The sequence below is a fragment of the Apis cerana genome, linkage group LG1, assembly GCF_029169275.1.
Source record: "Apis cerana isolate GH-2021 linkage group LG1, AcerK_1.0, whole genome shotgun sequence".
NCBI lineage: Eukaryota > Metazoa > Arthropoda > Insecta > Hymenoptera > Apidae > Apis > Apis cerana.
The window spans coordinates 19,467,571-19,490,249 of record NC_083852.1 but is presented as its reverse complement, the minus strand read 5'-3'; the positions used below and the strand labels follow the sequence as shown (position 1 = coordinate 19,490,249).

At 44.8% G+C, this 22,679-nt stretch overlaps 1 protein-coding gene across 2 annotated transcripts in view; it reads right to left on the bottom strand.

Annotated features, from left to right (window-relative positions):
- Nucleotides 1-845: 845 nt before the first annotated feature.
- Nucleotides 846-22,679, bottom strand: part of LOC107993064 (semaphorin-1A) — a 154,227-nt gene continuing 132,393 nt past the window's right edge. The window contains exons 3-10 of one of the 2 annotated variants that reach the window (XM_028664445.2): nucleotides 12,596-12,692; nucleotides 9,051-9,460; nucleotides 6,064-6,152; nucleotides 5,770-5,911; nucleotides 5,017-5,365; nucleotides 3,840-4,456; nucleotides 3,480-3,690; nucleotides 846-3,402 (exon numbers count right to left, since the gene is read on the bottom strand). In XM_028664445.2, coding sequence (XP_028520246.2) covers nucleotides 3,129-3,402; nucleotides 3,480-3,690; nucleotides 3,840-4,456; nucleotides 5,017-5,365; nucleotides 5,770-5,911; nucleotides 6,064-6,152; nucleotides 9,051-9,460; nucleotides 12,596-12,692 — 2,189 coding nt within the window. In that variant the 3' untranslated portion in view covers nucleotides 846-3,128. The remainder of the gene's footprint in view (nucleotides 3,403-3,479; nucleotides 3,691-3,839; nucleotides 4,457-5,016; nucleotides 5,366-5,769; nucleotides 5,912-6,063; nucleotides 6,153-9,050; nucleotides 9,461-12,595; nucleotides 12,693-22,679) is intronic. The other variant, XM_062087393.1, reaches the window with a different exon arrangement.

Below are 22,679 nucleotides of genomic sequence, written 5' to 3'. Positions count from 1 at the left end.
CAGGATGGACGACGCCTTGCATCCTCCTTCTTTCTTGGACGCATGCGAACAACAGTCTTTTGCCAGGAACGTGAATGAATCCCGCAGGCCCTTGCGTTGATTATCATTATCATTATCATTATCATTATCATTATCATTATTATTATTATTATTACTATTACTATTACTATTATTATTATTATTATTATTATTATTATTATTATTATTTCTCTTTTTTCTTCTTTCATTTCTTCTTCTTCTTCAAGAAGGAGAAGAAAGGCGCTCATTTGCACCGTGAAACGTGGCCAAACATCCTCCCCTCGCGTGTTTTGAAATTTGTACTTGTCGACAAAAGAAAAAAAGGAAACCGTGTTCGTCGATGCCGATCTAATTCGTAACTCTAAAGACGAACGGATGGTGGAGGCCCGCCCGTTTTTCTTCTTCTTTTTCCAGGGATTCTTTTCAGTCTTACCATTGTGGGAGGGGGGCGTGTGAGGGCGGCGGGCCTTATTCGTTTCTTTTCAATCGAAAAAAGAGTCGATCGGGGGTGTTTCGACCGATCGAAAGGATCGGCGGTATATGAGAAAACGCCGTTTGTTAACAAACGAGCGTTGTTGTTAAATCCTCGTGTACTCGGTGTAATTGTGTGCGTGTCGAATAAGAACGGAAAAATTAAATCGGAAAAGTGAATCGAAAAGGGCGGCGAATGATCTCGACTCTGTCGCTCGATTGTTCACAGAATCGGGATTTTAACTCGGCTAAACTTTAACTCGACGATGAGACGTGCGCGAAGAGGAGACGAGCGGAAAAATTCGGGGGATATATCGGGGTGTTGAATCGGGGTTAATTTTTTTTTTTTTGGAGGGTGGAGGGAAGCGGTTACGATTGTTTTATAAAAGCACGACCGATGAATTCTTGTGAACAAAGGATCGTCGAGTTCATCGCCGCGTCTATCGTCGTTTCTATTTGAAATTCGTCGAAGAGAGTGATACTATACATCTCTCCTCGCCATTTTTCTCTTTCTTTCTCTTTCATGCGCACACTCTCTCTTTCTCTCTTTCTCACATACACTCGCTCTCTCTCTCTCTCTCTCTCTCTCCCTCTAGCGCTTACTTCCTTTCGCTCTCTCGCTTTCTCTCCCGCTTTCTCTCAACGCCTAGAAAAACACCTCGTCATATAGTATATATCACATACGCGTTACTTCTAAACACACTGAAATAAGAAGCACTTTAAGATAGATGTCTACGTGTACCATCGGGCCCAGATTCTTAGATGGACTGATTCTCGTTTCTCCCTTTACAAATCACCGCAGCTCATAGAACTCTTTTATTTAAACTCCTTCGTATATTTGTTTCTTCTCTCTCTTTCTTTTTTTTTTATATAACGTGAATTTATTTACATACAAGTCCTATATGCCTCTTTCCTTCCTTCCCTCCTTCCTTCCTTCTCTCTCTCTCTAATGTCTCTCGTGTCTCTGATTAACAGAGGCCTCCTCTTTTAGACACACTTCACACACGCACGCTTCCTCTCTTCTATCTTTTCTCTCTTCCTCCCTCTCTCTCTCTCTCTCTCTCTCTCTCACTCTCTCTCTCTATTATCTCTCTGTATTACGTATATGTGCAGGTGGTGAAACGCGTGTTTCCGAAACGTACGAGAAAATTAGGAATCCGGAATTGGGAATCTCTCGGCGGTAACTCCGTTTCGTCAAACTGCCTGACACTTGAAGAGAGTCTTCTTGCTCGATTAACCAACACATCGTAAAGGCGGCGTGACGATCTCCGCGATTTTTTACTCCGGTGAAATCGATGCGAGTGTGTGTGTATGCGTGTGTGTATGCGTGTGTGTTTATGGCACGATGCCGTGACTAATACGAAGATATCATCAAGATGGCATCTCATTTTCTCATTCTCGACCCTTGGTCGAGAGCGTTAAGAGAAGAACAAGAATCGGCTCGCGACGACCGATTAGTAATATAATCGCGCGATCCCTTAAAAAATTTTTTCGAGGCACGCGGTAGTATTACGCGAACAATAATGGCACTGTCAATCACTCGCGTTTAAATATTACAACATTAGAAAAATCGCAAGTCGAGTCCGACGATAGTCTCTTTTAATTGACTTCACGAGAAGTAACCTTTGTCGTAATACTACGCGCGGGTATCGTCAATAGTAGTAGTAGTAGTAGTAGTAGTAGTAATAATAGTAGTAGTAGTAGCAATAATAATAGTAATAATAATAATAATAATAATAATAATAATAATAATAAGAAACGATCGATATAAAACGGCGGAGATCGCCACGATTCTATCGCGAACGATTCGACGCACCATCTCGCCGATCGAGAGTCTGATCACCGAGCGAAGCTCGATCGACGCGCCTTCTTCATCTCACCTCTTCTACACATACTCTTTCCTTTCTCTCTCTGCTGTCTCTCCTCCTTCTTGAAAAATCTCTCTCGAACCTTTCTTTATTACAGAAATCTCCCTCGACGAAGCGGCTCGAAGCGTGGCGATGATCGTGGTGATGATCGCTTACTCGGCAATCCTGGTAGACTGGATCGACGCGCGTATCGGTCTGAAAGGCAACCGAGGATCAAGCGGGGAACGCAAGGAGCGCGGAACGAAAGGGAACGAGAAACGAAAGGGAAAGTTTGAAAAAATGATCTGACTCTCGCTCGATCACACGGGAGGGTGGGGGAGTGGGTGGGTAATGTGTGCGGTGAACACGCTACTATACAGGATCGGGACGCGCGGCTGGGCTGTAGAACGGCGTCCCAGCGGCTGGCGTCGCGTAACAAGAAGCCGAGTACGACGGCGGCGGTGACGAGGCCGACGCCGACGTGGTCGACGACGACTATGATCGATATATGTAGCTGCAGGGCGGTGTCGGCGGCGGGGGCGAGCCACCGCCGCTCATGGCGATCGGTACGAGGGTCGGCGAGGGTGACGAGGAGGGAGGAGACGGGGAACTGGACGAAACGCTCGAGGGTGGCGAGGGCGACTCTAGCGCCCTGGGCCCCGCGAGCTCGCGGTTCGACTGTCCCCCTGACGTCACAGCGCGACTACTCCTTGCCGCCGTGGTCGCGTTGTGCCGGTTGCGCGCTGGCCGCCCTAAGCTCCGGTGACGGCCACCTCCCTCCTCGCTCGTTTCTCAGAGATAAACCTTCTTCACGCTGCGGGTGGTCGCGAACCCGTCGTTGCGCCGATACGCGTCGCCCTGGTGGGAGCGAAGGGTGCCGAAGTTGTCCCTCGCCCCGCGGAACCCGTACCCGTCCGGGAACTGGAACAGCGTTTCCGTCGGGGTCGGTGGTGGTTTGCGCATCGTTCCTTTCGGCGAGTGGAGCTTGGGCGGCTGCGGAACCAGGACAGGCTCGGCGTAGGTCACCTCCTCCTGGGGCAGTAATTTCGGCTCCGGCGCTAGCCTGCTGCAATATTCACGGGGGTTAACATCGTCGCCTCTGTCATCCATTACGTCGCGCGCTACGATCGTTTCGAACCGTACCTGTTCACATTTTGCCGCTGCTCGAAGTACTCGTACTCCGTGTCCGGATACGGCAGATTATCGTCCTCGTCCTTTCTACATTTCCTGCCGCACAGGTAGCCAGCCACGAAGCCGACTAACAGAGCGGCTAACGCGCCAGCCACCACGGCCATCACCAGAGTCTCCACCGAGTATTGCGGAGGGGGGGAGTCCGCCGCCGATACCTCCGGACCTGCGGTCAATCCGATTCGTTCTCGAATTAAAATTCGAAATATGTGCCACGTGAAATAAAAAGTCGAGAGTTGAAAAGTAGAAAAGCTTCCCTCCTCCGTACATACGATCGATATATATCGCGCAGGGAGAGATTTGGCTTATGTCTACCTGAATTGTCCTGCTCCTCGTCCTGCATGATATTGATGATCTCCCCCCCTTGGCCTTCCTTGTTGGGGATCATCGAGTCGGGTGGGAATTTATTCTGGTTCGCGGAGATGGCGCCAACGCTGCCGGCGTCCTTGTTCAGACTTTTGCTGGGCGGGCAGGAGGCGTGCAACCCGGTCGCGACGCTCTGAAGGAATCTGCTCGCGTCTGTGGCGGCCGGCCCGACCAAAGCTCTGCACTTGCCCTCCACCTTGTCCCAGGCGCAGTACGGGTCCTGAAGGGCCACGCACTCGCCGCACGACAAGATCCTATCGCTGTAGCAACGGTGCAGCCTCAACGCCTGCACCTGGCTATCGGCGATCACGACCAGTCGGCCGTCCTCGAGGCCGTCGCCCGCCTGCGACGCCCTCACCACCTTGATGCCTCGCACGGGCACCGTAGAGGGGAACGCCTGGATCTCCTCGATCACCACGGGACTGACCTTAAGGTGAGTGTCCGCCGACTCGGCGTTCACCGCCTTGATCACCTTCCCGTTGTCCGTCCCGATGAACAACACGTCGTACGTCTTGCCGCCCGGGGTCTTCACCTGGGGATCGACGGCGATCTGCGTGAACCTGTAACTGTAACGATTCGGTGAGAAACGAGTGTGATTCGATCGATTCGTATGTAAGAAGGAAAAAGGAAAGAAAAATGTGAAAGTAATTCGAAGGTTCGTACAAGCGAATGGTAATATTTCGAGGTGTATACTTTTTTAATGGAATATCGAAAAGATTCTAATTATACTTGGATTTTACGTAAATAAATAGAATATTTATCCGTTCCTCGTTTGATTAAAAAATGGAAGAAGCATCGAATATAAATATGTTCTATTTTTCAAATTTTACTCTTTATATATTGAAAAATAGAACGAGTATCTCCTCATATTTCACGTTAACAATTCAACTGTTTGTATTGAAGTTATTATTATTCGAAATACCGTTCGCTTATATCTCAATGAAATATTCATTTTAACATAATATTTATATATATCTCAACGTCGTATCTAAAATGTACGTTCGGAATTCCTTCTTCGAAATGTATACTATTCTAAAATACGTACGAAAGAAATAAAAGAATTTACTATCCCATCTCCGCGTATAAATAAAATTTGATCCTCGAGTAACCACGATACGCCACTTACTGGAAACTGGTGCGAATGACGATGGGTTGGCCGAAGAAGCTCGGGACCAGCTCGTCCATTAGGGAGTGCGTGTGGATAAAGTTGAGGGTGAGATCGGGCAGAGATCGGGAATCATTGACGCACTGGCCGGGCCTTGGGTCGGGCACCTTGGTGCTCTGCACCGGCAGCCAATTCGAGTTGATCGCGCTCTGCTCCTTGAAATTGCCCTTGAACGTGTCGGTGATGTCCTGCAAGGAGAAGGCGCACACGGCCGAGCCGCTTATGCTGTTCACCGGGGTGGTGAACGTCCCATATATCAACTGCGCCGACTTATTGCCGTACTGGCCCGATATCAATTCCGTCGTCGATTCTGAAAATAACGCGCGCCGTGATTCCCGACCCTCTTTGTTCGCGCGGCCTCGCCCGCATCCCGAGGACGTTTACGAGCGTGCCGGCGAATGCTTTGGAAAATTTATCCCTCCCAACCATTTGAAATCAATGACGCCGCGACTCGCCGTGTCGAACAAATGCGTGATCGGAAAAATCAAATCTCGCAATTGCGCCCGTAAACCGAGTATGTTCCTTTGGAAAGGAAGGATGATAAACTCTAAAGTAATACGTGGCAACGCTCGAGCAATTCATTAAAATTCATCAAAGAGAAAACGCATGGAATTTGAATTTTTCTTTCTTTAGAGTCGATAGAAGATAGATAGATCCTCGAGATTCGACTTTTATCGAGGATCGATCAAATTGTACAGAGAGGATTTTACTTACGTATCTCATTGAAGTAGAAAGGAAAGTCTCCGGTAACGGAGCAATTAAGACGGGATTTTAGGAACGAGGTCCACCTATTGCGGTATCGATGCGGACCACCTCGATCGTATTTACAGACTCTCGCTACGCGAGAATAGACGGTCTGCAAAGGAAAAAGAAAAGGTGGAATGAGCAGCCGCTATTGTTGCAAAGATAAATTCGAGGAACAGTGAGAAAATTTCCTTTCATTGTTATACCGTCATCGAAGATCGGTCGAAGCGAATTAAATAATCCTTGATATTATCTATCGCTTACCTTGCCGCAATTGATGTACTCCACGGCGGTCTCCCGGAAGAAGAAGTAGACGAAGTCTCCCTGGGCCATGGAGTTGACAAAGTTTGGCGCTGGAATTAGAATACGTGCCCCCGTATTACGCCACTGTTACATAGGGGTTACATGTGGGGACACGAGTGGTGAATGGCGGTCGTAAAGTTTCCCCCTCTCCCCTTATGAATAAACGAACGTGACAATCGGGAGGAGATCGGGCCTCGATTAAATATACAGCGAGGCCGCGCTCTATCTTATAGAGCCGCAGTAAGTTGCAAAATGTTGGCAAGCCAGCCTCGAAAAATCGGAAAGAGGGTCGAGGGGATCGGATAATCCGGCGTTGTTTCAGGCTGGCATTGGATCCTCGTTAAAAAATCATTACCTCGAGATGGGGTGGATCGCCAGATTTTCAACGATCGGAGGGTAAAAATCAATTTCCAAGCATCCAAGTCTGGAAGAAGGATGGGACATCTTGGACGATGTAACAAGGAAGGAGGGAGAGTAAGCCGACCACGAATACGTAACGTTTTATTTTATATCTGCCCTTTTCTCTTGCCTTCTTCTTTCGCTCTCAATTTTTATCTCTCTCTCTCTCTCTCTCTCTCTTCTTCTCCATCGATACACCCTCTTTTTCCTTCTTCCACTCTCCTCAGGGATCAGTCGTGTACACGAGCGCCCGATAAAGTGAGAAAACTTTATCGATTTATTAACTTGACAGGGTTTTCATAAGCTTCTTAGGATTCATAAAGTAATATTAATCTCGCGCGCCACGTAAGTATATATATCCGACCGATCCTGCCATGCTCTGGCCAATAAATTTTCTTTCATTCTCTCCGTGCCGCCTCCTCTCCTCTCCACTTCACCGTCCCTTTTTACACTCCCGCTGATTCATCTTAACCCGCTCTCCCTCCGCATCAACCCTCGCCACCGTCCAACTGTCTTTCTCATCGCGTCGTACAATCGGAAGACAAAATGGAGAAGGGGAGAGATTTTCGTCCTTATCGCCTTCTCTCCTAGTTCTCCGCGATTAGGAAAAAAACGATCTAGATATTTATGGAACGATTGATCGTTCGATCGAAAATCGGGGATGGATTACGAACGCGATGGCGCTCGACGAAACGACGATGGAAGTGATGGAAAGCTTTCGATGATCGTTCGGCTGGAAATAGTAACGATGCACAATTATTCGGTAAAAAATAAAAATTTCTCGTAGAGCTCCACATAAATATATATATATATATTTTTTCCCCCGTGCCAAACTTTTCGCTTTTACATTCAGCGACGAAAATTCCGAGCGATGAGCGAGACGAAGAGGTGAACGCGAGCGAAATGAACGAACAGAAAAAAAAAAAAAAGAAAGAGAGAAAGAGTTGAATTTTCAACGAACCGAGGGAAAAATCAATATTATCCAGCGGACGGAGAAACTTGATTAGCGTCCGTACACCGTTCAATTAAAATGCTCGAGCGGACGAGTGAAACCGTGGAAATAAGGTGACGCATTCCCTCTTTCTTCCCCACTTCTTTACTTCCCCCTTTCCCCAAAGTTTTCATGGATCGAAGATCTCGCGTCGGTCTCGTAAAAAAAATTTCCACGCGCACCTCACCCCTTCCCCCCCGCTATAATTCTCCTCTCCTCTTGGCTGACCCGGTCCCGGATAAATAAATATTCCGACAAATTCGGCAAATTCGCAGGGGAACCGTAACTTCTCTCCCCTAAGTTGTAAAAGAGGCGTTTACAATTTACGGGTGTATCGGTTGATAAAGTAGTTAATAACGATTGAGATCGACCGAGAAAAGTGGAAGGAGAGAAAAGGAGTGGTCGTAGACTTTGGGAAGAGAGTCTTGTCATTGTAGAAATACAGAAGGAATAATATCGTATTGGAATAATAAGTCGTTGGACGAAATTCGGTGCACGCGTTGTTAATCTCGGAATTAGACTTTGCGGATTGAAAATCATGGTCGCGCGGCATTCCTGAGTGAGTGTCATTTTACAGGGTGCAAAACTTCGACGAGTAAGTAAAAGGAATCGAAGCGCAGGTTCTAATTTTTCCGAATCGAGATCGAATATCTCGAGCCAATCATCGCGTATGTGTCAAGAAAAGTAACAAGATTCGTTCCTTTTTATTGATTTTTTTGAAAGTGATGTCTATGATAGAATATTTATGGATTATTATTATTATTGGCAATTTTTTGTAACAGGTATCGTACACGATTCACGATGTGTCTGTCCATTGAATTTGAACTTTCGATCAAAAATGATCGATTGCGAAAATACGCTTGATGATGGTATTCAGTATCGATTTGATTTCTCTAAATATTATTTATTCTTTTTTATTTCCAAAATTAAAATTTATTTATCAGAAATCTTGCACCACGTCGATTTGTTAGTTGATTTTTAAAAAAAGTTATTAATTCGAATCTTTTTTTCGGGTTTTCGAATTTACATATTATCCCATCCCGTTACTTTTTATATTATGCATACGATGCACCGTTTGCATAAGTAGCGCGTAACCAATGCAGGCTGAATTCTCTCTATGGTTCCCAGTTTTGGATTATCCGGTAAGCGTGCTCGAAACGATAAACGCTTGGCTATCGAGCTTCCGTTCGAGCGAGCAACTCTTCCAGTTTAAGGCATAACTTTTTCGTCCCTTCCCCGTCTAAAAGCGCTTCCACAGCTTCAGGAACGTTTCAGTACACGTAGTAATAAATTCTTTCCCGGCCACCGACCTTTTTCCATCATCGAAAACGCTCCAGCTGCACACTCGTCGCGCTCTTATTCCTCGCAATCTTTAATCTTTAATCGCGCGTTAACGTCATCCGCCATTTCCTGCCTCACGAAACACCTCCTCCTATTATTATTATCTTCTTTTCCCTTTCTTTTCAATTTCTCAAACGTTTCGCTCGCTTCGTACGCTTTTTTCGATCCATCTTAATCTGATTAAATCAGAAAGGAAGGGAAAATAATTAACACTCACCGTTTAGGCTCTTGGAGTCGTACTGCTCGGTTTGGAGCGGCTCCCTGTAGATGATCGGGTCCATCCCCGCGAAATCGGCCACCGTGCCCGTGTAAAGCTCCCCGTCCACGTAAACGAAGGTGCTGTTGTGCCTCGGGTCGTACGGGCACATCGCCTGGCCACCCTTCTCCTTCAGTATCGTGTAATTGCCGGCGTGCACCCCGTAGTCGCGGCACATCGGCTTGAACGCGTTAGTCGCGCACACAAGCAACGTGTTCGCGTCCGTCTTGACGAGGATGCGAATGTAGTTCTGGCAGTTCTCCTCCGGCGTGCCCTTCACCAGGCACATCTTCACGTCACTGTCGGTCGAGTACCAAGTCAACCTCTGCTGCTCGGTCAAATCGGTCAGGCTCAGATTGTGCACGAGATTTCTGTGAAAAGGGAGGGATATTGAAAATACACTCTCAGAACAGAAAGCCATCATTTTCACTGAATTTTTTTGCTTTCGAGGTATTCGAGTTTGAGATGAAGGCTGATTTTTCGATTTGATATTTCGGGGGAAAAGGGATTGCAGAGATTCGAAAAGATTGTATATTGCGTTCAATGAAATTGACGAATTTACATATGACAAAGTGTGATATAATACTTTAATATCGTTGTTCGAAAAAAAAAAGAAAATAAAAAGGGATTAACTGTTTAATATTTTTAAAATGCTTGGACTACGTATAGATGGAACACCATATGATTGTTTTATCATTTTTCGGATATTTCCGCCAGTTCTTTTATGAAACAAATGCTCCGATCAAAAATATTGTTTGATCAGTCGGTACAATTGACAATAGGGGATGTTAAAATGCGAAAAAAAACCTTTTTATTCGATAAAAGATCAAGGTCAGTCCAATTATTTTTAATAGAATTATATTATATATTATTTTATGCATGAAATTGTATCGAATTATATATTATTTTATTACAGAAATGGTATATTATATTATGCACGGTTATAAATTTCGTTTCGAATACCCATATGTATGAAACACTGTGCACAGGCACGATTCTGGGTCACACAGTTGTTCAATATGGAAAAGGGCGGAATTTTATTGAATCGTGCCGTATTGTTATGGTATGCGAAGGCCGATTTTCAAATTTTTAAAAATTAAAAAAAAATTAAATATTCTATTTTAAAAAAGAAATTGATTTTTTATGTGAATATAAAAATTCAAAAAATTAAAAATCAAATAACGATACGACATAACAATGACAATCCTGTCAGTTACACGTATTACTAAATAAAAAAATGATTGAAAATTGACAGAATTATCGTTTCGACAGATTTTGATAAGCGTATTTGAAAAAAAGAAAAATACATTCAAATTTATTTCTTAACAATCATTATAACTCTATTAATTTTCACAATTTTCTAATAAAAAATTTCATTCAAATACCCGCCATTTAAATAAATAAATTAATGCTACTTGACAGGTATACTCGTGAATATGTGAAAAAATAAAATTTTTTTGATAAAAAAATTGAAATTTTTGCAAAAATAAGTATCTTTCAAGATAAAAAAAATAAAAAATAAAAAAAAATCAAATGGGTTACAAATTTTTGCATTTTAATAAAAATATTGTTATATTTCATGCAAAAGAATTAACAAATTATACAAAATCAAAAATCATTGTCAAAACAAAAATTTCCTATCTAATTATTATTTAATTATTTCAATTGTATCTGAATTATCGCAAACAACGTCCTCGTGATATCATACAATGTATGCTTGTATTAAATCCTTGCGTAATAAAATTTTTTAAATAACCCAACTCCAATATTTGCCATTTCTTTATTACTCTATTTTCTTCTAAACACATTTCTCATACCTCGATTTTAATTACTCAAACCGCACAAACGTTCAAAATAATATTCCCCCGTGTTAATCCTCCTCCTATCCTTGCTCCTATCCCGCTCACTGCAAATGCACGTTCATCATCTACCAACTCGGATAGAAAGAAAAAAAATTATTTTTCGACCCTAACGAAACTAATCAGCCTCCCTCGTCTTATTTCGAACACCTCCTCCTCCTTCTTCGTCTCTCTTGTTTCTTTTTAAAAAAAACAGATGGCGATGACAGACGCCAGAGATATAGCATCGCGATGCAAACGATTTCACGGAAGAATTTAAGGGCGAGAGGTGAACGCGAGATCCGGCGAATTTTCGAATTCCTTCTCCTCGTGTTCCGTTAAATAAGCGCCACTCCTCCGAATCTTGAGCGCGTATCTCTCCACTTATTTCTTTCTCTCTTTCTTTTTTTCTTTTCTCTACACGGTGTAGGATCCTCGGATGCATTAATCACCGTTTCGCGTCGTTTTACCTCCGTTTCGCTTATCGGTGGCTGTGGGAGATCCCCAGGAAACATCGCGACCATCGCGTTCGAATCGAGGCGCAAAAAAAGAGAGAGAGAGAGGAAAAAATCGATGGAAAAGCCACGAGAACCTCTACAGGGGATTCGACGAAGCCACGATCCGTTTATTACAAACGGGCCAAGATTTATGGAGGCCGCTTCGAGATTAATATTCCGGGAGAGGTCTCCGGCTGCAAATTTTACCCCGTTGTCTCGCGACAAACCTCGCATTTGCGCGCGATTTAACCTAACTCCCTTCCTCTCTCTCCCCCCATCCTCCCTTTGAGCCGACGATTTTCGAAGCGGGGAAACAATTGGAAGGGGAGGGGAGGGGAAAAAAAAGAATCGAAAACGAGAGAAGATCGTAGAAGGTGTGCGCAATATATAATCGCGTGCCAATTAATCGACGTAATTCCTTTCCCGGACAAACTTGATCGATCAACAAAACTTGACTACGAACGGATATTCAAACGGAGATTCTGGTTAACGCGAAGATTAATTGATTTCCCTCTTTCTTATCGGATACGGGAATCGTCCAAGATCCGGTTTTAGGATAATCGATCGAGGATTCATCCCGATGATCCCGGGGAAACGAGAAGACGTAGGTAACGTGTCCAAGAGAAGTCGGGGCCAAATCCTTGGCCGACCTAAATAAAAGGAAAATGGAGAGAAGAGGAAGAGAGAGAGAGAGGGATATCCGTGCTCCAGATTTTCGATGTATATCGCGTTTTAATTACGTAGCCTCCCTCGACTCGGGGGAAGGGGAATAAAGTTTTTTAAAGAACCGGCAGGAAGTCCGCTGCTGTTTGGGATTCGAAGGCTCGTAAGATAGAAAAAAACAATAAAAAAAATAAAAAAAAGAAGCGTACAAAGAAGTTTCTAAATAAAGTTCGACGATCTCATTAACGGGAACAGCGCCGGTGGTGGCCGGTCTTGGAATTCATCTTGGGAGAGAGAGAGAGAGAGAGAGAGAAGCGAGGAAGGAAAGGAGGGAGAAACGAGATTTTCAGGGAGGAAGTAGTCGGCACACGTAGAGAGGGATCGAGAGAGAGAGAGAGAGGCCCCCTCGATCGCGGACACGGGCCCTCGAAACCCGGTTGCAAAGAAACGGATAAGAAGAAACGGTCCTTTAATTAAAGCACTCGGTCCAAATGAATCCTCTATTTACCTTCCGCCGACCAGAAGATAGTTCCCGTCCCGGAGTACCAGCCGAAAGTAGTCTGTGTGCGTCTCGTTCCCCGTAAACCTGAACACATCTTCCGCACCTGGAAAAGAAAAGCAGAGGAACGTCGGTTGGTTTTCCCTTCTATAGTTTCAAAGGAGGAATTATCTTATTCGTCTAATTAGCAGCCTCGACGTTTGGAAAAGGGGGAGGGAGGATCTCATCTTCGGGTCATCGAGTTGGTAGGACGATCATCAAGTGTATTGGCATAACGTTAGCGATTATCAAATGCGTTGGATGGATTTAATATTCTAAAAGTAACCTAATCATCATCAGTTGCATCCGTGTAACGGCAAAAACCGTCTTATCCCTTTGGGTTATTTTTTCTTTTTATTAATTCTCCCTTCTCCATATCTAAGTATAATATATACGTATTATATAAACCGCTTTAATTAATAATACCCTGTTAAGAGTCTCAAAACTTTGCCAACATTGACGTTATAATATCGACAGGTAAACATCGATGAATCGTATGGATAGGTAATTCAACATACGTATCTAGATACCATCGTTTTAAGACCGTAATTATAATTTCTAGTAGTGGTTCCGATTTCCAGCGCAGGATAATACCGTTTCCAATCAATACTCTTCAGCAAAATTTAAACAATGAATCTACTATCCAACTATCCTATCGCGTCTGAATAATAATAACAATAACGATAATAATAATAATAGGGCGATCTGCATCAAAGTCGACACAACAGACGTATCGTATTTATCGTTTATCGTTCCTGCCGGAACATAATTCGCAGCAATTGGAAAGCGCGACGCAACAAGCAATCGAGACACAGGGATTCATCGTCGAAAAGATTTACATCCGCAAGCTTCGATTTTTATAATCCCATTTACCGTCGTTTCCTCCGACGGGGGCCAGCCGCAAATCGGCTTAACAAGCGTAATAAGTTTCCTTTTGACCGCGATTCCAAAGAACAAAGCGGCGATCGATCGTTAATGGATCTATCCCGCCCGGATCGACCATTTTTTTCACCTGGCAGGAAGCCACTTCATTATCCGCTAATTACCTATCTATTAGTTTCAACGGGCCCTCCTCCACCCATCCATCCACCCACCGGATCGATCGGTTCCTCGCCTCTTCCCCCTCGTCCTCCTTCCTCCTCCTTCTTCCTCCACGGACGGAGAAACGACGAGAGTTCGTTCCATCGGACAAATTTCTCGGAAATTTCCCTCGAAATTCGCGAGCCTCGTTATCGTGTATCGTGAAAGGTCTTAATCATCGAGCCTCGCGAGCGCCCCTCCCCCTAACGATTACCCCTTTCTTCCCCCGCCACTCGTTTCCTCGCAACGAGACAACGGCGTTGAAGTTATAAACGGCAAAACCAGCGTTGCACGGCGTAAAGTTAACTCGATGAAGGGGGGTTATAATTATTGACGCGCATCCGCGTGTTTCGACGTCACCTTCCCATGGATCCTAGGTGTCTAAGCACGCAACAGGACACTCGATCTTCACGAAGAAGAAATTCGTCGCAAGAAGATTTTCTTTGTAATCAACGCAATTCGACAATTCCAAAGGGGAAACGAGATATTTCCAATAGTAAGCTCTCTCGAATCCGGTGATCCAGGCCTCGAGAGTGGTTATTTTTATTATTTTATGCGAGGTTCTTCACCACTTTCCACGCAGAAATGACGAGGCGTTGAATAGAGTCGAGTGACGGACGCAACGTGGCTCGAAATTAACGTTGCTGCGATTATACCTCGGCCCCACCACCGGTCAGGTAACGTCTGAAGTGCAATTAACGCGGCCCTCCGACACCAGTCAATATCGATGATTCGAGCGGCGTGTCTCGCGTATGCAATTTGGGTCGCTGATAGCCGCGGAATACCGGGTAAATGGGAACGGACCATTATCGGAGGATCATACGTCTTGCACTGGAAACGAATTAACGTCACGTTGGACCGCGTTACATTCGTCCTCGTCCGACGGGAAACCCCGGGAGGATCGAGGGTTGGATAGAGACAGGGAGAGGGAAGAGGGAGGCGGGGGGAGAAGGGGCTTTCCAGATAGAAAATCGGAACGAGGATCGCTCCGGGTCATAGCCGAACAGTGAGCTGTCCCGCTTATTAAACGTTTTCCGCGTCGAAAACGTTACAACGGTTATATTTACGGCGTCTGCTTTTGACCGCTTTTTATCGTGGTCCAACGCGACCCATTGATCGAGCCCGATGATTATCGTTCCATTTCTCGATCTTTCCAACGGTTTCGATTTTCGCCCGTCTGCTGCAACGACCCTGCTGCTCTGTCTCTTTTTTCAACCGTACCCGATCGCCCTTAAAATCGGATCCGAAATTGTATATTTGTAAGAAAGTGTCTCAGAATGATTGGAGGTAATCGTAAATCGAATTTTCCAGGCTTCGTTCTCGTGCGAATCGAACGATATTGGTGAAATTGATTAATTGGATAGTGAATTATACTATCGGTGTATATACATATGCAGAGAAAAAATCCTTCTTTTCTAATTTTCTTTCGCGTTTCGGTCCACATTCGTGCAGCAAAGATGGACAAGAGGAGGGGAGGGAGGGGGAAACGCGCGGTCTCTTTCGCTGATTGGCTTCGAAATTAAACGGGGCAGCTTGTAACTCCCATCGGCTTTAGATTCGCCGCTCGGTTATCGCTTTCCAAAATTAGCCGCTCGATTGCAATCTCGCGCGCCGACCATCGCGAAAACGCAAAGATTCCCCGTGTGTTTCCACCGGTTCGCTCTAATTCTCGTGCTCGAAATTAGAGGTCGAATGAAACCGGAGCGCGTGTGTATGCATGCAACTCCTTGTATTAATCACGCAAAATTCCCTTACGCTCGTCTCGTATCCCCTGACAGGAATATTACTCCGTCACTCGCACCGACAAGTTCCGCGTATCGCGATGTCCCTCCTCGACAGGACTGAGAGACGGTAGTAGTTTGCGGTGGTGAACGTCGGCTCTCGTCTGACAGGGGAGCCGACAATACCCATCCGATGAAAGCCGATGCAAAACGCAACCCACCGAGGTCATATCGGCTTTCGCCGAGGTGGAGCGTTTTCACCCTCGCTACGCAACCGAGCTCGCGACCCCGCTTCAACGGTTTAACCATTCGAGGCGGTCGCCAAAAATCAAAAAAAAACATCCCGACCGAGTCCCTGGCGGCGGGTATCGTATATTTTTTGGGAGAGGGGGAAAAAGAAAACAAAGAACCAAGTTGTAAAATACAACGAGATTCGGAAGGGATCGGCCGAGATCGTATTTACCGATTGGCAATTTTCGAAAAAGTGGAAAAATTTTTGAAAGGAAGAAAACTCGTTATGCCACAATGCCGATTCGATATCGTACAAGAGATGTGAGAGATATCCAAGATTATATTCGCTCGATTGTCTTCTTTTTTTTTTTTTTTTGCACGCTTCGGTAATTGCAACGAGAGCAATTATACAGTTTTATTCTATTTTTTTCTTTTTCCTTACAGAAGCGCGGAACGGAACGAGAAACAAATTAGTTTTAATTTTTAACAGCGGTGGAGAAATACGAGACGTTGTTGAACGAACGTTATTGATACTTGACTATGTATTTATAGAACGTGCCAATAGGCCTCTTTCACGCGGCGATAATATAAGTATCGTCATACGATATGCACAATATACGAGTCGATTTCGTATGATACAATCGGTATTCGTTACAGAAATATAGTTGCGTTGTCAAAGGGGGAACGCGTTCGAAATTAAGAATATAAAATTACGGGCAATTATACAAAACGTGGAAAGAAATGTAATTGAAATCCGAAATCACGTCATCCGTATGGTTCAATCGATATTGACTCGGGATATTCGATTCGAGCGACTTTTCGACCCGTTTAATTCTAAACAGCGGCACAAAGCGATTAAACTCGTTTCGCAAGTCGCCGCCTCGATGTTCCCTTCCTGTCCCGTCTTCCACTCTCATTTTGGTACTTCAATTTCTGTACGTTAATTGCGTGACGGGTAACTCGCCGCAAGTCCGTTCCTATGTGTCCCCTAGATCGTAACTAGGATGGACTTACGCGAAAATTCAACTTGTATTCTCTAGGGAACAGGGAAATTGTCACAGACTTCAACTTCCCATACGGCGGCTGTTAAACGGATGAATCATTAGCTCGGCGATCGCGTTTATTATTAATTAAACCCTAGAGCGTTTACAGCTCGTCATACTGCATTCTTACATCACTCTGATACGTGCGTTGAACCAAGTAATATGTATACAAATTTTTCTCGTCACGTCGAAATTTTAATTGGTCGAATTATGTAAAATACGTCTTAGCTCGTTAAGGGAATAAATTGGAAGTTTAAAATTGAATATAAACTTTCCAACTGCAACTGGATATAGCAGAGAAAAAAAAAAATAAATAAGTAAATAAAAATTGGCTCGCATCGATCGTAAGTAGTGGCATCGTAAACGATCGCGTGCACGGGGTGGTATCGTTGCAAATTTCAAATTAAATATCCGTCTCGGCGTTGGAAACTGGTTTCGTAGAGTTTGAGGGAACCGGTGGTCAATATTTCACGGTATCACGAACGGGCGCAGGTTATACAACCAGGTGGAGGAGCGTGGGATTGTTCGTGGAAACCGGTAAAAAATTGACCCAAGCGAATTTATCTGGTCCGGTCCGGGGGTGGAGGCGAGGCCACAAATCACGTATATAAGTTTCTCGAGGTGGCGGCATGGCCAGGACTCGGCATGGCGTGCCGTGAAACGCCGCCACCGCGTATTCGGAAATATTGAACGCGTCCAAAGTTACGACCCGGCCGTCAAACTTGCTCGATCGAAGTTTCCGAGAGATCGTTCTCCGCGCCATAGTCCTCTCCCCCTCCTTCTCCTCTCCGGATCGTGTAGAAGGGAATCGAAGGAATATAGCGGGCGGGGTGAAAGATGCACAAGATTGAACGAGAATTCTCGAGCGGATCGTATACGAGCCGTGAGAACGTCGGGCTCTAGGCCGTGATTAGAACGGGGTATGATGGAACGGGAAGAGGGATAGCAATTAAATGCACGAGCCAGAGCTCGAATTTCACGTCGAACTACCTTTTGTTACTACCCTCTTGCCGAATTTAGATTCTTAAGTTTCGGTTAAGATCGTTGAAATTCCTCGAGGAGGGTGGGAACACCCTCGAAACGTTGTTGAAACTGCAGTAATAACTCGATTGGACGCGATATTTTCTCGCGTGTATTTATACGCGTTGACCGTGTCTTGAAATACGATCGAACTGTACGTTCGAAATTGAAGAAATATTTAAATTGATGTAATTCCGAAAATAACGATGGTCCGCCGATGGATGAAACATCGTTGGAAACGCGAAATCTTTCCCTTTAAAACGCTCGTTTGTTTATCTCGATACAACTTCCGGTTCCTGAGATATCGTCGTGCAAAGAAAAGGATAATTTTTCAATCGTTTATCTCACGTTTAATTAAATTCTATTAAAATTAAGAAAAGTTTGAATCGCTATAACTTCGAAGATAATAACTTCCGGTAAACGAATGAACGATCATTAGGGGCGCGAAACTTTCCCCTTTAAAATGCTTTTTTGCTCATCTCGATACGACTCTCGGTCTCCGAGATATCGTCGTGTAAAGAAAAAGGTATTTTTTTTTTCCTTTTACTACGCCCGTTCCTTCTTCGTTCTTTACTCGGACTTTTCGCTCGCACCTCGTCTCACTGACCTATCCCAAACTCCAGTCGCGATTCCTAGAAAAACATAGTACGTGTTTCCAGGAAAAAATGTAGGTCACTCGGTCGCAGACCCCATTCATAATTTCTACGCCATGTTCACTTCGAGTCTTTGTATCTTGGCGATCGATTGAGATATCTGGATGAATCAAAAAAAGGACTCGAATGGTACGATTCTTTTTTTATTTTCTCAATGGGTTTTGACAACAAAACCTTTTACCTTCTTCTCGCATTTTTTTCACGTAAAAAATTCAAAGTTTCATTTTTCACCGATTTTCCACCCACGTTTTCTTTTGATTATAACATAAAAATCCGTAGCCCACTAATTATGACTCGTTATAATTACAAATCATCGTTAAAACCGTGAAATCGGGAAAGAAAATTGAAAATATGAAAATATTTATCGTACGATAGTATATGCAATCTCGTTTCCACTTTATGAATATTGCAATTATTTCAACTTTAAGCTTATTAATATCAATAGTGTCCAATCATCAATTGATCTTTTTCCCATTGTCCAGCGAACGCGGCACAACAAGCCATAGGCTTTGATGTATAGAGATATTAATTAATAATGTCATCGATGTTTTTGACGCCAATGGGGAAATATTGGGCGAAAATATAAAGCGAATATCTCGCGAATAACCATCGATTGTTCCCATCCAGTTATTCGGGACTGGCGCGAAATTTCACGTAACTTCCGTTCCAACAATTTCAAAGTTAACCCAGACTTCCAACTTCCCCTCCCGCGCTATTTCTTGTCGTTCGACGGTCCGGATCGCGGCCGAACGAACAATTTTCGGAACTTAGCCATCACGATTATTCTTCTTCGCCTCGTTTAACACCTCGTTTCCACATCTCGATATAATATAACTCGAGAATCTCCTTTCGTGTTCTTTTCTAAAATCCTCCTCCCCAATTTCATTTCCCCAAATTTTATCATCGATATTGAGAAAATCTTCATTTCCTTTCTTCCAAAAGGATTACTTTCCCAAAGAAACGTGCACGCTCCCATTTACAAGCAAGCAAGTCGGGAGTACAACGGCGAGTCGAGTAGATAAGCCGAGTAGAACGTCCGGTGAATTAATAAAGAAAGAAGGAGGGAGGGGAGAAGGAGAGAGTTATCTCGCGATCCGATCGTCTGCGGACGGCTACTAAGGGAGATCGGGGCATCGAGCGTTCTCTCGTGGCCGAGAGAAGTGGATTATCTGGCGGTGACGGTACGCCGCACGAGTGGACCCGCACACTCGCACACTCCTCCTCCTCCAGCGGTTTACACACGAGGAGGAGGAGGAGAGAGCGTTAAGGAAGGAAAGGGGAGGGCGAGGGGGCAGCGAAGAGTGGCGTTATGTCGAGCGAAAGTCATTAAAGTTTCGCACGTGCCAGGGTGACGCCACTGCCGGCAACGACCGACCCTAGGCCATTATTTTTTAACGGCCCCCCTGCAGCTACCTCTTCACTCACCCTGTCTCTCTCCCTCCCTCCCCTCTTCTTCCGGCCGCGTTTCCACACACACACGCGCGCAGGTGGAACTGCGGTCTTCGACCCGCGGTTAAACCATGACTAATGAACGCCGCTTTTATCGCGTCGAAAAGGAAGCGCGAAAGGAAAAGGATCGGCAGTTGAAATGGAAAAAAGATCCGAACGAGAGTGGATTGATCGATCCACGAGGGAAACTCGAGGATAAGTCGACGTTCTTGATCACGACGTTAATCGAAAGTTAAGCTCTCGAAGGGGGAGAATTTTATTAACGCGTTTTAACACGCGTCGAGATAATCCTCAACGATATTCCTTCAACGGGATGCTTGTCTATCTACTCGTTGTTTGGTTTATTTCAAAATTGGTTTGTACTCGTTACTATCTCGTTACGTCGAATCCATCCGTTTTCCAAACCTTGAAACGACACATTTGCCCTCAGTCTTGTTCAGACGATAAAAGTAATCGTCGGAATCGCTTGTTTTACGCGTGTTTTCCTTCGTTTGTTCGCCATTCAGCAGCTGGGATGCGCAGCGAAAAGAACTTTCCTTCCGCGGAGATAAATTGTTCGAATGAAAAAGCAACCGGATGTCTCTTGCCTCCCCAATACTTTATTAGCGGTGTCCGCGAGCGCGCGACTCCATCCCTCCGTAATTTAACTTTTAATTAAATTAGCCGCGGGTGGTCTTTCGCGCGCGCACGCGTTTCCACGTCTCAATTTTCTTTGAGCAAACCTCGGAACAAGAAGAAGGGGAGGAGACAGACAAAGGGTAAAGCGAGAGCAAGTAAGAGACGGAAAGATTCTTGAAAAATTATCGTTATATAAGAGCGGTCAGTGTCCCCGGAAGAGCCAGGCTGATTCCACTTACCAATTACGTTTAAATTCATTTCCTTGCCAAACAAACAATTCCGAAGTAGAAGAAAAAAAAAAAAAAACAAACAAATCCAACTCGAGGATAAGCATTTCCACTATTTCTGAAATTTTTACCACCGTGGAAAATGCAAGCGATCTTTTCTTACGGGAAATTGTCCCCTGCGATTAAACGTAAGAGATTCGAACCAAGCTGACCGAAAAAAAGAGAAAGAGAAAAAGAAAGGAAGGAAAAAATAGGGTAGTACGCGTAGTTTGAAGGGTCAGTTACTCGGGCAAAGAATCGGGGGCACGCGTGCACCGTTGGGGATGAAAGAATTATTCCGAATTGCGGCCCGAAATCCTTGCGGATTAATCGAATCGAATTGGAAAGAACAAATTCCAAAGGGTTAGGGAGGGGGGCGAACACTTTAACTGGAATTGCTCGATTGCGGAGAAGCATCGAGAGTACGTGAAGGGAAATAGCGTATCGAGGCTGTCGAGCACGTAATTCCGGTGGTGGAAGGAAGGGTAGATAGGGTGCAGAGAAAGAGAGAGAGAGAGCCACGGTCCGATTCTGCCACAATGCCGTTAAGTCGTCGCAAAAGGCGTTCCCCGAATGTTCTTGCCTCGTATTTACCTTTTATTTCCCCTTTCCTTCCATCGAGTTTACATCGCTAACGAGGGACACCAATCGTTTCGTTTGCGAATCGACCGTCTTCTGCCCTCCTCTTTCTATCGAACGTCCGCTTTAAACCCTTTTTGCGATTCCTTCCATCTCGAACCGGAGCCTCCCTCTCTTCCTTCCGAACGTCTTGCGTTTGTCTTGGTCGATTCGTTGGAAAACGCGGCCGATGGTCCAGCGTTGCTTGGAAATATCGTTTATCGCCTCCCCCCATTCACATTCAAGAAAGAGAGAGTTTTTCTTTCATATCGAGCCGGGAGGAAGTCGAGGCCGAGAATAAAACGTTCATCACGAGAGGGGGGAAAGGTAATGAAAAATTATTTCAACGCCATCGAAACGTGGCGTTCGAATATCGAAACGAGGGAAAGAAGCGGGAAGAGGCGTTTGTATTATACACGCGGGTTATAATTTCTTCGAAATCGAGGAATCCAATTATTCGAAAAGCGAATCGTCGCTTAACAGCTTACTTCTTTGACGAATAATTTCAAATCTCGAAAATTATAAATAATCCTTCCGACGAGACTTTACGAATTTTTATAAACGAAAAAAAAAGAAATAAATCTCTACTCAAATACTCGCGATCTCGATTCAATAAGAATAGTTATCCCTTCTTGAATCTTCTCCTCCCATTTTCCGTATTTTCTTCGTGTATTCACATAAAAATCTCTCGGCCGTCAGAAAATGCATCCACCGTAACCGCAACCCTTAGTCGACCGGCATTCGAGGAGCCGGCGAATAACTCAATTTCCGACGACTGGTAAAAACGGACGTAGACGCGGCAAAGTTTTATGCGGAATGCCTGTGGAAGAATCGTGCGGAGAGAAGAGAATGGAGGGAGGACGTTCGCTGGGGAGTACCCAAAAACGTAGCGTACCGTAAAATGGCGGAACTTCGGCTCACGGGTTTGACCCTGGCATTTATCGCGTCGATGCACACTTTGGGAACGTGTGCTGCCTCTCTCAGGGGCTCGAGACACCAAGGAAACGAGATCATCCGTCCGGGGAACGACTCGGTCGGTGATTCGATCGTTAACGCGGCCTCCATGTATCTGCATTGTCACCCCTGATAATGGCCTTCGATCGCCGCAAAATCTCTCCACGGTTCTTCCTTCCCGAGCGTGCACGCCCGTTCCAGATAAGAAGTTTGGCATGTTTGGGAGGTGATTCCAGAGGCCAAGAAGCGTTGTACGGACAGATTCAGTCCTCGAGATATGGAAGATGGCGAGGCGATGAGATGTACGAATGAAGGAAACTTCGTTGACCGTTCGTGGAAAATTTAATCGATAAAGAGAGAGATAATGTTCAAAGTAAGGCGTAGATTAAAAATTGAGTCGA